Source organism: Rutidosis leptorrhynchoides, chromosome 3 (assembly GCF_046630445.1).
Source record: "Rutidosis leptorrhynchoides isolate AG116_Rl617_1_P2 chromosome 3, CSIRO_AGI_Rlap_v1, whole genome shotgun sequence".
Lineage (NCBI taxonomy): Eukaryota > Viridiplantae > Streptophyta > Magnoliopsida > Asterales > Asteraceae > Rutidosis > Rutidosis leptorrhynchoides.
Window position 1 is genome coordinate 138,112,975 of NC_092335.1, and position 17,702 is coordinate 138,130,676.

At 33.2% G+C, this 17,702-nt stretch overlaps 1 protein-coding gene across 1 annotated transcript; it reads left to right on the forward strand.

Moving 5' to 3' along the window:
- Positions 1 to 11,318: 11,318 nt before the first annotated feature.
- Positions 11,319 to 12,217, forward strand: LOC139900422 (uncharacterized mitochondrial protein AtMg00810-like). The gene is made up of 4 exons (XM_071883194.1): positions 11,319 to 11,402; positions 11,462 to 11,548; positions 11,636 to 11,768; positions 11,910 to 12,217. Exons 1-4 carry the CDS (start codon positions 11,319 to 11,321, stop codon positions 12,215 to 12,217), a joined length of 612 nt encoding a protein of 203 aa, XP_071739295.1.
- Positions 12,218 to 17,702: the final 5,485 nt, after the last annotated feature.

Genomic DNA, 17,702 nt, shown 5'->3' on the forward strand with positions numbered 1-17,702 from the left:
TCATCTACTTATCATCCGTAGGAAATTACCTGCTTATCATTCTTAAGTCTAGATACATCCTACTGCATTGATTGCATGAATAATGTATAGACAAAATTCATATCTTATCGTATCTGCTAAATCATATCTTAACGTATATGTCACTGTAAACTTTGCCTGACATATCCCGTAAATTTTTTCGTAATCTACGAAATCTTTTGCTTTATATATATAGATATTCTATGTAAATAGAATACTATCCGATAGCCGGAAATCATTCCAATCAAAAAATCCTTTATTCAATCGTACGAAATGGAATTCGTCATTAATTCAAGTTCCTCGGATTCCGAAATGGAATCCCACTCAAGCTCCGAAAGCAGTGTGACCGGAATGGATCAACCAATCAGTCATCACCTATTCTGGATGAATTGGGGATGGGTTCGTTGCCTCCTCAATCATTGGAGACAAGAGGAAGGCGATCCTTTCCATCCACCACATTGCCCTCTTGGCGAAGAACCTGAAGCACTTACCGGCGAACCTGTTCGAGAAACCATTTTCTCTCTCATTTTCAGAGTATCTGGTCATGATTATATACTTCATCAAATTCTAGATTTTATTTATCCGCTTGTCCGAACTACCGATCATCCCGGTGTAATAGAAGAAGTCAACGAGCTTCGCGCTCGGGTAGTGGCTTTGGAGAATATGGTGCGAAGGTTACAAACACCATCAACAGCACCAGCAGCATAACCAGTACCGCCAATAACATCAACATCGCAATCCTCAATACCCTAAGCACCAGCAGCATCACCGGCATCAACGGTATCACCATCGTCAACGGTATCATTACAATCACCAACAATCACATCCAAATCACACGCCTCAACATCACAATCTGTACATCAGATATCAACGTCACACACACCACAGATACCAAGGAGTACCAACAACAATAAACAATGAAGTATTGATTCATAACTTCGTTGGAGAAACACTCCGCGACGATTATGTAATCTCTAAAGTCTTAGAGATTATCTATTCTAACCCTAATCATAAATTAGATGAGTGAACCATAATGAAAAAAGGAAGCGCAGAAACCCTGACAAGAATGATGCATGATTCACAAGCTAGACTTGTTTTACCAGCAGCATCAACAGCACCGTTAACATCAACAGCGCAGTCAGTGCCTTCAACATCGTCAGAATCAGCAACACCTGTAACATCACAAATTCCGCCAGTTCAAGAATCACTGTGGACATCATTACGAATCAATAACGCGTATATTGTATCAATGAGTTATGTAGTATTAACTCATTTTCCCTAAAAAAAAAATTATATGTATATCTTATATATATATAAATTTTGAGATCAAAATAAATCTTTCCGTACTAAGCTATTATGTGTGAATCTTAACTACTCGGTTAATTCATATTACTATTATGCTATGATGTACATCTTTCGTCAGTAACTTAACCATCATTAACTACAATCTCTGTTTTAATTCAATGAATTCCAGCTCATAATAAATCAAGTATATTATTCAAATATATGTTTGATTTTACACTTTCATCATCGATGTACTCGAAACTTTTCTGATAACATTATTCGTACCTTGCAAAATTTACAAGAATTCCACAACCACCAACATCATACATCAACAAATAACGAAGTATTAATTCATAATTTCAATTTCATCGGATAAATACTCCGTAAAAGTTATGTAATTTCTAAAGCCTTTTGGGATTATTCAATTCTAGTTTCAATCGTAAATCGAATGAGTTTAATTTAGTATTAACTCATTAAAATCTATGTTACATCTGAAGAAAGTATATATATATATACATATATTTTCATAAAGACGGTAATAAAGTTCAATTGTACAAAATATTAATTGTGAAATTTTTTAACGGGTAGGTAATACCCGAGAGATATATATAAATTCACAATTAATATGTTACATTTTTCGAATCTGATTCAACAATCATCAACGATACTCACTACCTTCACAACAACCTACCTTCTTTCATAAGAAATCAAGACAATCATTCCTATCCAAATTTCATTACGTATTCTGATTTTGACAAATCAAAATTTAAGTCAAGATTCAACCAGTATCATCACTCTTAGATCCTTACATCTTTCAAAGCTATACTTTGACTTCAAAACTGTACTAGAACATCATATGTATAGTAACAATTACAAGTGGTGTTCAAGCCCTTCGAAATTCCTGAAGACACTTCAAATAATGAACAATTTAGATGATGATCCAACCACATGTTAACCACAGTTATGCGCCTGGAAAACCCTTGGAACCTAACTAAAGGTTAACACGTAACCGCACCAGATCCTTTGGCATTTATTAGCAAAAATAATCTTGCGATTCCTTTTCAAAGTAACCAATTTTGTCACAGCTCCAGCAAGTCCACTTCGACTTTTCATTCAAAGTAGCCTTATTATAACTCTGATATATACGATTACCCTTTTGTTACCGGGGAACCATTTATGTTCCACCACATTATCAGCAGATGCACCAACAACTTCATTACCCTCTGACTTTAGCTTCTCCGAAAAGTCATTATAATTATTCATTAAAACCCTATCATATACTCATCCGCGTCTTGCTATGCTAATTACCGAGAATCAGCAATCAGTATTTTGAAATCTCGCAGGGTTCTACTTCATCAGTTATATATACACATATAACGTCTATCTTCAAGACTTACATACTTCGAATGTGAAGTTTCTGAAAAACACCCCAATCTACGAATTAGATCTCCGAATTTTGGAAAAACGGAATAAAGCAGCAGAAACTGTTGACAATAGTAACAGTAAAAAGTTTGATGATAAAGAATAATGTGTTGGCAAAGCTCAGAAAAAGAGAAGAATTGAAACTGGAAAATGAATTGAGCAAAGTATGAAGGAGGCTGTGGACAAGTCACAAGGATGAAATCTACCTTCAAAGGATCCAAATGATTCAGTGTTTGTAAAATCGTTAGCAAACACATTACTTCCCATTCTAAACCTTCACAGACAAATCTCCACCATCATCCATTGATATTATAAATTCTAAGATATCATCGTATCTTTTATTATAAATATCCTCAATATTCCTGAAAATATTTTCACAGCTATTCTTATCTGAGATCATTTATCTCTCCGTAATATCTGCGTTACAACATAAAACAAACTGTGTTAGTTTCTAAATTCTGAAAAATTCGAGTTTAAAATATGAATGTTTTGAAGTAGTGTTGGGAACTGAAGCATGAGTTAGTATAATATAATGACACTTGATCAACGTGATTATATTACAATAATTCATGCTGAGTTTTTTAATGGAACGTGATGATTCACAGATCCTAACGTCATCATGTGCCATGATTACATGACTCTTGTATTCTAATTAACCTCTATTATATCAAGAAAAAATATTTTTCTTGATGATTCGGTCTTTTCCCAGGTATTCTGGTAATTTAACAAATCAAGATCGTGCCATTACCATTTTCTTCATAGAACATTAACAATGTTCATTCCAAAGTACATATATGTGAATTATGGACCATTATAAGCGGTACTTACTCGCAAGAAGAAGAAACGAAAGGACAAAGCTCCGAAACAGAAATTTGGGGTCTAAATTACAGCAAATAAAAGAAAGCATTAACTGGAGATGACAATGATTATGGGAGACAGAAGCAGGGACATCGAAATATAATAGGAGATATAAAACCCGACAACCAACTAGAAATTACAAACCGTGTATATCAATACGTATTGCAACGTAAAGGCACGTGAGAATTAACAATACTATAACCCCAAGGTAATAGTAGAAGTAAACAAAATCCTCCGGTGGTAGATGAAAGAGGAGAATGACAGATATGAAGGTTAGAAGTATATCAAGAATCAGAACTGGATGGAGCATATTAAGGAATGCTTTAAAATATGAGTTGAGGGAGATAGAGTAGAGGGTGTGAGTTGTGAGGAAATGAAGGGGGTGAATTTATAGTGAAATATCCGACGAAGAAACCAAGATGAATTATCGCATTAAATCAAAGCAGATCCTAATTTTCTTAATCGCCGAAAAATCAAATCTTGTATAGATTACAAAGATTTTCTTTAATCCGGAGGTCAACCGTGATGACGTCAAAAGATAAAGCAAATCTCTATTTTCTCATTTCACTCTTTTACGATAGCTTCACTTATACGCTTCGGGAAGTCGAATTATTTTATCTGTATTTCCTAATCATGATGTATCAGCTTATATTCGTCATAATAACATTCTCATTGTTAACCATGATGACCTCTATCAAATTTCGGGGACGAAATTTCTTTAACGGGTAGGTACTGTGACAACCCGGAAATTTCCGACCAAATTTAAACTTTAATCTTTATATTATTCCGACACGATAAGCAAAGTTTGTAAAGTTAAATCTCAAGAATTTTAAACTATGTTCATACATTCATTTAACCTCGACCAAACTCTGACGATTCACGAACTAGTAAATGAACGGTTATGATTATATATGTATATGTGTATATGTAAAACTGGAAAACATTAACAAAGTATTAAACGTATAATATTTTACATAAACGTAATTGTTTCAATATGTTTATCAATGAAATTAGAAGATAAGATTTAATGATTGAATTATCAGTTACATTGAATTAAGATTACGAGTCTCTGTTAAGAGGTCCACTTTGATTTTGAAAACCTTTCCTTTTTAACGATATTCGAAATATTTGATAAAAGTGGTTTACAAAAGTGTCATTAGCATGAATTAGTCAAAAGTTAGTAATCATTTCCGTTTAAATTTTAAAAATATACTTTACTTGATTAACTCGTGTTCCTATATAAAGCAACCCTTTAGTTTTCATATTAAAAACATTATTTAGTAAAATAACCACTATTATTTAAAAACGAGTTAAAACGAACTTTGAAATCTATTTGGTTTTGAAAGACTAAATATTATATCATTTGATAAATATTTCATATATATATATATATATATATATATATATATATATATATATATATATATATATTGTGCAAACTTACAATTTTAAATAAAAACATATATATTTTTTAACTTAGTCATAAAACGTCCCAATTTAAAATAATATATTTTGGTAAACAACGAGTCACTGATTTATAGAAGCAAATGACCACGACGCTCAAATTTTATAAGTTACATTTTTTATAAGAAAATTTATTGATGAGTAAGTCAAATTATTAATAAGGGTACACGTCGCGTAACGTAAAAGGCTGGTTTTCTAAACGTACGAAAGTGCGCTCGAAAAACTGAATGTGGTACATGAGTCGTGAGACCACGACCATGCCATTTTTGTAAAAATCATATTTTTACCATGAACGTAAATATAATATAATATTTAATTAATTCTAAAGATTAAATATAATATATATTAAATAATATATAATTTACGTAACATATGTGTAATGTATGTAAAAAAGGTGTCGGCAGCGAGTTTGATAATTTGCATATGAGCTGGAAAAGTGATCCATGCACTTGCATGGTTTTAACACACAAACCCCATGCACTTGCATGGGGTGGGTAGGTGAGCTCCAATTGCCTTTAAAAATCACGTTTCGGTCCAAATGCAATTCATTTATCTAATCTATCGATCTCACTCTCTGATATACATATACATACTTACTTATTTATTTTATTTATTATTATTATTAATAAATATTATTATTATTAATCTAAAATATTATTATTAGTAGTATTAAAAATAGTATTAGTAGTATATTACATAAAATACTACGACAAGGGTACACGCGAATTATTTCAAAACACGTTTTGAGAGCGGGATATGGCTAAGGAAATTATGGGTTATAACTATGGAGGTGATGGGTAAATGTTCATGGGTATACTCGTGAGGTCAATCTAGTGTTTATCATCTCCGTTGCGTCTACGTACTTTCCTACAATATTGAATCTCAATATTGATACGTGAGCACTCATAACTTAACTTTTATTTATTAATAGTGTATCCCTGACTAGTGCTCGAGAAAATAGGATTATGCATGTTTGTACTTTTGATATTGCCCTTAGATAGGTTATGTTGAATCTTGAATTAGTTACACCTACGGTTGAGATAAGGTATAAGATATGCATGTCCTTGGAAAGCTAACGAAAAACTATAAACTTTTCATCTAGATATCGAATGGATTCGATGAACGGATTAGAAGTTATTGTCAATTGAATTTTTGTATTATTATTAAAAATGATTATTATTATCGTCGTTATTATCGTCGTTCTAATTTTTATCTAATTATTATTATTATTATTATTATTATTATTATTATTATTATTATTATTATTATTATTATTATTATTATTATTATTATTATTATTATTATTATTATTATTATTATTATTATTTTTATCATTATCAATAAAAAGTATTATCATTAAAAATTGTTATTTTTATTATTATTACTATCGTTATAATTATCATTAATATTATCATAATATTTATTATCATTAGTATTATTATGATTAAAAACTAATATTAGTAACACCTAATTATTATAATTACTATTATTATCATTAACACAAAGACGATATAAAAGACGATTAAAAACTATTAAACGAATAAATTAGGAGATAATGAGTATGAGTATCATGACGAAATTAAAATATCGTAAGATAGTGATTTAGATAAAATTACTGTTTTTCATTATTCTTATCATTACTATTATTTTTAAAAGTATCGTTAATATTAAAAATATTATTTTAACAAAAATTATCCTTTTAATAAAAGTGTCATTGTTATTATAAAATATCATTATTATTATCATTCTAAATAAAATTATTATTTTAAAGTTAATATTAAAAAGTATCGTAAATATTAAAGTTATTATAATTAGGATTATCATTTTATCATAATATCATTTTTAATAAATATAAATATTGATATTTTTTTATAGAATAATAATAATTAATATTACAAAATAATACAACTTTTACTTGTTATTATTATCAATATTATTTTATCAAATAAATATATAATACAAATAATATAACTACTTTAATAAAACCTATTGTAATACTTTTATGATGTTAAATGAACTTTATAAATTTATTACTTAAGATATATACAAGTATATTTTTAAATAAAGTTTTATTTATCAATAAATAAATTATATTATTTACTCTAATAAATCTTTTAAAATATTTTAATATATAAAAATGATGATATTTAAACTATATAATAATCATGTATAAATTTTAGAAATCATTTCGAGTCAAATTGACTTTTGTTAACTTTTGCATATTACACTCGAGCATTAGGATTGTGGTACACTATGATTTAATCTAAATTATTAGGCAAATATTAATCAACATATAAATATATATAATTAATATAGGTTCGTGAATCCGAGGCCAACCTTACACTTGTTCATTGATGTTATATGTATTTTTACTATATGTATTTTTACTACAAAATACAGTACGGTGAGTTTCATTATTCCCTTTTTATATATATTTTTGGGCTGAGAATACATGCAAATGCTTTATTAACTGTTTTACAATATTTATATGCGTGAGTTTCATTTACCTTTTTACCCTTTATATTTTTGGGCTGAGAATACATGCGCAATTTTTTATAACTGTTTTACGAAATAGACACAAGTAATCGAAATTACGTTCTATGGTTGAATGATCGAAACTGAATATGCCCCTTTTTAGTCTGGTAATCTAAGAATTAGGGAACAGACACCCTAATTGACGCGAATCCTAAAGATAGATCTATCGGGCCCAACAAGCTTCATCCAAAGTACCGGATGCTTTAGTACTTCGAAATTTATATCATGTCCGAAGGAAGATCCCGGAATGATGGGGATATTCTTTTATGCATATTGTGAATGTCGGTTACCAGGTGTTCAATCCATATGAATGATTTTTGTCTCTATGCATGGGACGTATATTTATGAGAACTGGAAATGAAATTCTTGTGGTCTATTAAAATGATGGAAATGAATGATTATGATAAACTAATGAACTCACCAACCTTTTGGTTGACACTTTTAAGCATGTTTATTCTCAGGTTTGAAAGAAATCTTCCGCTGTGCGTTAACTCATTTTAAGGATATTACTTGGAGTCCTTCATGACATATTTCAAAAGATGTTGCATTCGAGTCATTGAAGTTCATTAGAGATTATTATTATGTAAATGACAGATTAGGTCATTTAAAGTTTGGATATTATGAAATGGTATGCATACCTGTCAACTTTTGATGTAATGAAAGGTTGTCTTTTAAAAACGAATACAATGGTTGTAAAATGTATCATATAGAGGTCAAATACCTCGCGATGTAATCATATGTTATTGTATTCATCCTAATGGATTGGGACGGGTCGTCTCATCCTGCGCTATGGCCGGGAACATGATGGGAGTGTTTTCCCATTCTTCAGATACTTCCAACTTACGCCTCTGATTTGCTCGTCCGCTGGTTACCATATTTATCGTTTTATCCATTTCCTTTCCCTCATTCTTCTTTTGCCACGGATATTCTTTTTCTCCTTTTGACTTATCGGTCGGTGCTCTTGCATTTTTCTTCAGGTGTTGCAATCTTACTCTTTTGAGTTCAGCAACTACCTTTTCAATTAAATGCCGACATTCGTTGGTTTCATGACCGTAATCATCATGAAAATCACAAAATTTGCTTTTGTCTATATTTCCATACTTTGACAAAGGCACTGGGGGGTCGAAGCTTTTGCACACTACCTCTATAGCCAAAATTTCTTTTGGTGTTTTTGTGAGGTCTTTTATTAATGCAACATTCTCGGTGTGGCTGCTTTTAAACCTCTGACTTCCTCCCCCTTTGTTATTGTTGAATTTGTGATATTTATCATTATGATAGTTACCACCCCTGGGTTGCCCATTACTACCATAACGCTTGCCAGACTCTGACCCTCTTCCCTGCACTCGATAATAATTATCGTCGATGTCCATATTTGAAGAGGTACTTCCGCAATTCTCTTTTATATCTTCTTGTGCCCGCATGTAATCATGTATTTCTTTTACGACCTCTCCAAAGGTTTCTGGCACTCTTCTACGTAACCGTTGCCATAAAGATAGGTGTCTATTGGTATCTATACAATGTATAAAGCCGGACACCTTCTGGCTTTCTGGAAAGTCTTGTATTTTAGCCACCTCTTTGGTATATCTGTCTATTATCTCTCCTAAGATTTCTTTCGATTTCTGCTTAATGTCGTGGCATTCGACATGTGTTCTTTTGCGTGCGTGTAAATTGTGGAAATTTAATAAAAATTTTGAGCGCAACTCCGCAAATCCTGTAATGCTTTGAGCTGGCAAATTATTGAACCACTCTCTTGCTACTCCTTGCAGCACTATTGGTAGCACATGGCATGCTACCGCATCTCCCCAGCTATGTGTTCTTGCAGTTCCTTCAAACTTTTGTAAAAAGTCGTATGGATCCGATAACCCTTCATAACTTCCAAGTGTTAGAGGCAACACAGGTGTGACTGTAAAGGGATGATTGGCGATATGTGGCACAAACTTTTCTGTTGTGGGAGCTAATTCAAGCCTTTGCTTAGCTTTTTGCCCTTGCATTACTGCGAACCAATTATTCATAAATTCGTGTACCCGTGCTGGCTCATTGAAAGCTGGTGCTAAGTGTGGTGGCGCGACTTGCTGCAATTGAGATATGAAGCTGTTTGATTGAGTTGTGGCATAATGCGCCCCGCTATATTGGTTGCTTGCAACAGTATGGGCTGGTTGCGAAAACGCATATGCCGTTGACCCTTGTTGTGGTGTCAGCATGATATATGAACCATCTGGATTTCTCAGACCCATTTTCCGAATTCTCTCCTGAGCCTTCTCGGTAGTAGCCCTTTCAATCGGAGTTTCAGGTTCAACCGAGGTAATAATTGGTATTGTGCCCACACAGGTAGTTTTAACTTTATAACCTGGCGGAACCGTTTCACTTGGAGAACCGAAGCTCAGAATTTTTGACGGCAGATCCTCAAATGGTTTGAAGCTAGTTCCTGTTTCCAGTAAACTTCCATCGGTAGTGTGCCACCATCCCTTAGATGATTCATGCGGGACTGTTTTTGATGTAACCGGCCCTATTCCAACACTTGTTGTCGATGGAGGCTTTGATGCGCCCTTGGTTGGTGCTAGTGGCGTCGATGGTGTATTCGTAACAGTCACCGTAGGTGTTTGAAACCCTGGACTTACTGGAGAGTCCGATCGCCCTTGGTTTTTTGCACTCTTACTTCCTCTACCCATTTTTGCTGACAATTAAAAACCTGAAAGTGATCGATTAATTAAACAAAGAAGCTTTACGGAAAAAAGATATGTATAAATTATATACAACATAAATTCCTATCTTGATTATTTCATATAACCGGTCCCACGGATGGCGCCAAATGATCAAGCATATTTTCACGAGGTCAAGGTAAACCTACGCTTGAGTGCATAATAGGGTTTAAGGACTAACAACATTCGGACCTCCAACGCGTAGTCGTGGATAACCCACATCGGCATCATTTCGATTCCGACAGGGTGGCAGGTCGAGAGTCTACCAACAACCTAGCATACAAGGTTGAGTGGCCCAAAGACATGAAGGTTTTATAGTTCTAGACATACCTGAAAGTCTTTAAGATCGTAAGAAGCTTTGTTCGTACGATGAAGATTTGTATGCTGTGGTTTACGTATGAGTAAACGAATGAATGTATATGTATTAGGGTTTATGAGCTATGTATTTATAGGCTCATGAATTAGGGTTTTGGTAAAAAAATCTCTTCCCTAATTAAATGCAATCTTATCCCAACTAACTTTCGCTATTTAAGGAAAAGAATCCGAATTGATTATACCGTACATTCTTCTAGAATGTACTGGATCCTTATGCAAGTATATGAAACTCGTATCAGATGGTATAGACGCACAAGGTGTGACTATACCTGTGACATATGCCTTTGTGTGCGGTTTTAGGGCTTCGGATGCGCATCCGCACAATCTTGCGGATATGCGTATCATTACCGAGAAAACGCGTACCACACCTAGAGCTCTAACATGGAGGGCTAAACTTATTAGATATAGTAGTACATTAGAATATATGTATAATACATGGCCATTAAATAAAATAGTTAAGGGGTGAAATGTTACTTTTATAAAAGTTGGGATATCAAAAGGAAACGTTTGTTTAAATACTCCGTACATGACTGATGACTCACATGAGTGAGATATGAAAATTTTCATCTTCCCCAATTCTCATTTCAAACCTGTGCAACTCTCAAATGGATTTTTAACAAAATTGAATTGTAGCACCACTTAAAAGCACGGAAAAAATACACTATGTGTGATTTTTTGACTGGTAGCAATTGCTACCAGTCACAACATACTGAATCCGCCCCTAAGTGTCCATATGGTATTGTCCATGTATGTACTGCTTGAAGATTATATATTGGATAAGTTTATGTGAAACTTGTTTTTAACAGAGATTTAATGGGTATGCTCAGCGTGTTGGTTTCCAGCATAGCAGATGTTACACCTCCCTGTTTATTTATAAACAGGGCGTCAACATGGCATACTTATTGTTATATGTAGATGCCATCATTTTGACTGCATCCTCTACTGCATTTCTTTAGCGGGTTATTAGCTCCTTGCATCAGGAGTTCTCGATGATCGATCTTGGGCCGCTGAACTACTTTCCTGGTCTCTTTGTTGCACGTACCTCTTCAAGGATGTTTCTCTCTCAGCAAAAGTATGCCTCTGAGATTATTGAGAGTGCCGATATGTTTGGATGTAACTCCTCCTGAACCCCGATCGACACCAGCACTAAGTTAACCACGAGTGGTCCTCTGACTAAAGATCCAACACTGTATGGTAGCCTTGCTGGTTCCCTTCAGTACCTTACTTTTACACGACCGGATATCTTACACGCAGTTCAGCCTGTATGTCTTTTCATGCATGATCCTAGGGAGCCTCACATGAAAGCTCTCCGTAGGATACTGCGTTATATTCAGGATACACTGGACCTAGACCTTCAACTTTTTCCTCTTCCACCACCTCACTGGTCGCATACTCTGATGCAAATTGGGAAGGTTGTCCTACTTATAGACGATCCACTTCTGGGTATTGTGTACATATTGGTAATAATCTTTTGTCCTGGTCTTCCAAGAGACAGCACACCACCTCGCTCCAGTGCTGACGCTGAGTATCGCGGTCTTGCCAACGCCGTAGCAGAGATATGATGGATTCGTAACCTTCTTCGTAAGCTTCACTACCCGCTATCAGCCGTTACAATCGTATATTGTGATAACGTCAGTGCAACTTACATGTCTGTCAACTCGGTTCAACATCAAAGAACCAAGCATATTGAGATCGATATACATTTTGTTCGCGAACTTGTGCTCAAAGGCCTTGTTCGTGTGCTCCATGTACCTTCTCGCTACCAGTTTGTGGACATCTTCACCAAAGGCTTACCTAGGACACTTCAATATTTATAATAACCGTGATATATATCTAAATATTGTGAAGATATATTTTGTGTTTATAATAGGAAACATATCTTCACAATATTTAGATATATATATCATGGTTATTACACTTTTTGATGAGTTTCAATCTAGTTTGAGTGTTCGCTCTGCTCACGCTCCAACTACGGGGAGATGTTAGACGGATATTGTCCATTAATAGTGCATTATTGGCCCGTGTTCTATAAGGCCCACTTGTATCTCTAGCCCGTTAGACTTTCAGTATTATTTGCTAGTCATTGTAAGGCATACAGACTCATGTACACATCAGATTATTATCAATATACAACGTTTAACAGCTTCCTTTTCGATATGATTACCCATGTTCTACAACTAAGAAACCTTAGTTAGCCAGGTAGGTGAGTAGGTGACACATCTGCAGGGATTTGCTTATTTGATGGGTATGTTCAGCGTGTTGGTTTCCAGCATAGCCGATGTTACACCTCCCTGCTTATTTATAAACAGGGCGTCGACATGGCATACTTATTGTTATATGTGGATTACATCATTTTGACAGCATCCTCTACTGCATTTCTCCAGCGGGTTATTAGCTCCTTGCATCAGGAGTTCTCGATGATCGATCTTGGGCCGCTGAACTACTTTCCCCGTCTCTTTGTCACACTTATCTCTTCAGGGATGTTTGTCTCTCAACAAAAGTACGCCTCTGAGATTATTGAGCGTGCCGATATGTTTGGATGTAACTTCACCTGAACCCCGATCGACACCAGCACCAAGTTAACCACGAGTGGTCCTCCGGCTAAAGATCCTACACTATATGGTAGCCTTGCTGGTTCCCTTCAGTACCTTACTTTTACACGACCAGATATCTTATACGCAATTTAGCCTGTATGTCTTTTCATGCATGATCCTAAGGAGCCTCACATGACAGCTCTCCGTAGGATACTGCGTTATATTCAGGGTACACTGGACCTACACCTTCAACTTTTTTCCTCTTCTACCACCTCACTAGTCGCATACTCTGATGCAAATTGGGAAGGTTGTCCTACTTATAGACGATCCATGATAGTGCTCCAAATGAACATATATTTAGTAGCAATATCGTTCCAATATGTAAAGTTTTTAAATGTAATTTCCTTATTTTTAGTTGTAATAGTTAAATAAATAAGTGCGAAGACGAAAGACGCAAATCGCTCAAAAATGAAGATTTAAAGACAAAAACGAAGATTTGAAAGACCAAAACGTCCAAAAAGCTCAAATGTACAAGATACAATTCAAAAGGTTCAATTTATTGATGAGAAACGTCTAAAAATGACAAGAGTACAAGTTACAAAACGCAAAGTACAAGATATTAAATTATACGAAAGGACGTTCGAAAATCCAGAACCGGTACATGAGTCAACTCTCAACGCTCGACGCAACGGTGTAAAAATTATGAGTCAACTATGCACAAGAATAAAATATAATATTTAAATAATTCATAATAAGAATAATATTAAATAATAAAAAGTTGTTAATTGAGCATAGTTCAGGGGTCATAAGTGAAAATTTCAATTTATCATTTGCCTATAAAAGGCCATCTAAATCGATGATTTAGATACACCTTTTTCCAATCTTCTTTCTTTCTTATGTAATTTATATTTATATTTATAATATTAAGTTTAATTTAAGATTAATAATAATTGGGTTATTGTAAGAAATGTTTTACGGGTTTTAAAGTAGGAACTCTGTCCGTGTAACGCTACGCGATTAATAATCACTGTAAGTTATGTTCTTCCTTTTTAAATTAATGTATCGTAACTAAGTTATTATTATGCTTATTTGAGCCGAAGTAATCGTGATGTTGGGCTAAAATATTAAGAAGGGGTTATTGAACTTTGGACCATAATTAAGGTTTGGGCAAAAGACCGACACTTGTGGAAATTGAACTATTGACTATTAATAGATGGGGGGGTATTGTCTAATTGAGTGACAACTCATTGGAGTCTGTCGAACCTATCTTCAAATTAATTAACCTAATAATTAATAATGATTATGGTTGTCCTATTTAGTGACGTTCATATGGAATCTGTTATAATCATTTAATTAATCAATTGGGTTGGGTAATTGATTATTCATTCTGATCAAGTGGATGAATTAATATTCATAAACTAATTAAAACAGGGGTGGATTACATACAGTGATAACTGTTGTAATTGTTGACAGAAGTGATAGCTGCGTCACAGTTTAAATCCTTAATCAGTTGGAATATTTGACTTCGGGTATAAGGGTAATTTGACGAGGATACTCGCACTTTATATTTATGACCGATGGACTATTATGGACAAAAACCAGATAGACGTATCAAATAAACCAGGACAAAGGACAATTAACCCATGGTAATAAATTAAAATCAACACGTCAAACATCATGATTACGGAAGTTTAAATAAGCATAATTCTTTTATTATATTTCTCATCGTATCTTTATTTACTGTCATTTTATTACTCGCAATTTTATTTACTGTCATTTTATTTATTGTCATTATTTTACGCACTTTAATTATCGTCATTTATCTTTACGCTTAAAATATAGAATCGACAAACCGGTCATTAAACGGTAAAACCCCCCTTTTATAATAATATTACTACTTATATAATTATATATATTTTGTATAAATATAGTTAAAAATATAGTAAGTATCACCAGCTCCCTGTAGAACGAACCGGACTTACTAAAAACTACACTACTCTACGATTAGGTACACTGCCTATAGTGTTGTAGCAAGGTTTAGGTATATCCCATCCGTAAATTAATAAAACTTGTGTCATATTTTGTAGTATTTTGTATTAAAAATAATAGTATTTTCGTACACCACGTGCAACACATCAAGTTTTTGGCGCCGCTGCCGGGGAGCGCTAAAACGCTATATTTTTAATTATAATAATATTGAAATAAAATATAATAATATAATAATATTGAAATAGAATATAATAATATAATAATATTGAAATAGAATATAATAATATAATAATATTTTAGAATTTGATACGTAAAGTTTTAAAAAGTCGTATTTATTAAATACTTCAGGGGTATATTATGTAACTTATAATTAATAATTTCTATCATGTCGCTTTCATGTGAATAGTAATTTAATTAATTTATTTTCATTTACTATTCATGAATAGTAAATGAATTAAAAAAAAAGTTTTGAAAAAAAATTATAATTATAAAAAAATTATTAATTTGTAAAAAAAATCATTTTTAAAAAAAAAAAAATCGTTTTTTTTTTAGAAAAAAAATTTCGTTTTTTAAAAAAAAAAAATTTGTGTAAAAAAAAATCGTTTTTTTTAAAGAAAAAAAATTTCGTTTTAAAAAAAAAATTGTAAAAAAAAAATCGTTTTTTTTTAAAAAAAAATTTTAAAAAAAAAAAAAGTTTTAAAAAAAAATTTATATAAAAAAAAATTTTTTTTTTAAAAATAAAAAAAAAATTTAAAATCCTTAAAAAACGAAATATATAAAAAAAAATTTAAAAAAAAAAGTTTTTTTTTTATTACCTTTAGATTTTTAGACTATAGTTACAATTTTTAGTATTAAGTTTAGTTTTGCCATAGTTATTTTTATTTCTAGAATTTTTAGGTTTGCCGTAAAATTCATTAAGTGCTTATTCCTTAGACTAAGATTTATGTGCTTTAGAATTTTGCGACGCCGTTTTTCGCGCTACTTTCTTATTTTTATTTTTCGACGCCTATTTTTCGACCTTTTATTTTTCGACCTTTTTCGACGCGTTTTTTTTTTCTTTCTTATTTCTCGCTATTCTAGTTTTAGGATAAGATTTTTATTCTACTTCTTATCTAAATTTCTTAAAATTACGAAAATTTATTTTAAGTGGTTAAATTGATAGACATCAAAATTTTCTGGTTCGTAGTAATAGTTGGATTTGTACGTGGACCGGGTTATTGGAGCCAAACAGTACTCAATTATATTGAGACCAAACGAATCCTGCCCCTCTGCTGCATCTTTTGGCTATTCGAAACGTGGGCAAAATCAGAAAAGTCTATTAATTGGATAACTTATATAATTTTTCTTTCCTTTTAAAAAACTAATAGGATATTCAGTGAATGCACCGAGTAAAACGTTCACCACCTTTCATACGTTCACCACCTATAACTCGATCAAGACATCTAGCCAATATTGTCGCCGTTGATTTTTCTTTAGAATCATCATCTAGTCGACCAAGAACTCCAACTCAAATTTCCGATAATCCATCTTTTGAACCCGACCTCACAATTGAGAATCCGGAGCATATTCAAGGACAATTCCAAGATCTTGAACCACTAATTATTCCTCCTGAGCCACAAACCATTAAATCAGAATCCTCTAGTGATTCGTATTCAACAAATTCAATTATGGAAGTAACGGAACCTCTAAGTATGGAAGATCGAATGAGAGCCACACGCACGGGCCAAGGTCACGCCATTATTAAGCCAGAAGTTAATGCGCCAGATTATGAAATCAAAGGACAAATTCTACACATGGTAACTAACCAATGCCAATTCAGTGGTGCACCGAATGAAGATCCTAACGAACACCTTCGTACGTTTAAAAGAATTTGTACACTATTCAAAATCCGAGAAGTGGAAGATGAGCAGATCTATCTCATGTTGTTTCCCTGGACTTTAAAGGGCGAAGCCAAAGATTGGTTAGAATCGTTACCTGAAGGGGCGATTGACACATGGGATGTTTTAGTTGAGAAATTTCTTAAAAGATTCTTTCCGGCATCTAAAGCCGTGAGACTTCAAGGAGAAATTGTTACGTTCACACAAAAGTCAAATGAAACTCTATATGAGGCGTGGACAAGATTTGGAAAGTTGTTGAGAGGATGTCCTCAACACGGTTTAGACACTTATCAAATAGTACAAATATTCTACCAAGGTGTCAACGTTGCTACACGAAAAGACATCGACATAACAGCTGGTGGTTCCATTATGAAGAAAACCGCAACTGAAGCTTACAAAATTATTGATAACACAGCCTCCCACTCTCATGAGTGGTACCAAGAGAAAGATATATATCTCTCATCTAAAGCGGCTAGAGCCGATTCTAGCCATAACTTTGATTCCGTTTCCGCAAAAATAGATGCTTTCGAGAGACGAATGGAAAAGATGAATAAAGATATTCACGCAATACGAATCAGTTGTGAGCTATGCGGTGGACCACACTTATTGAAAGATTGTCACATTGAACCAATATTGGAACAACGAGA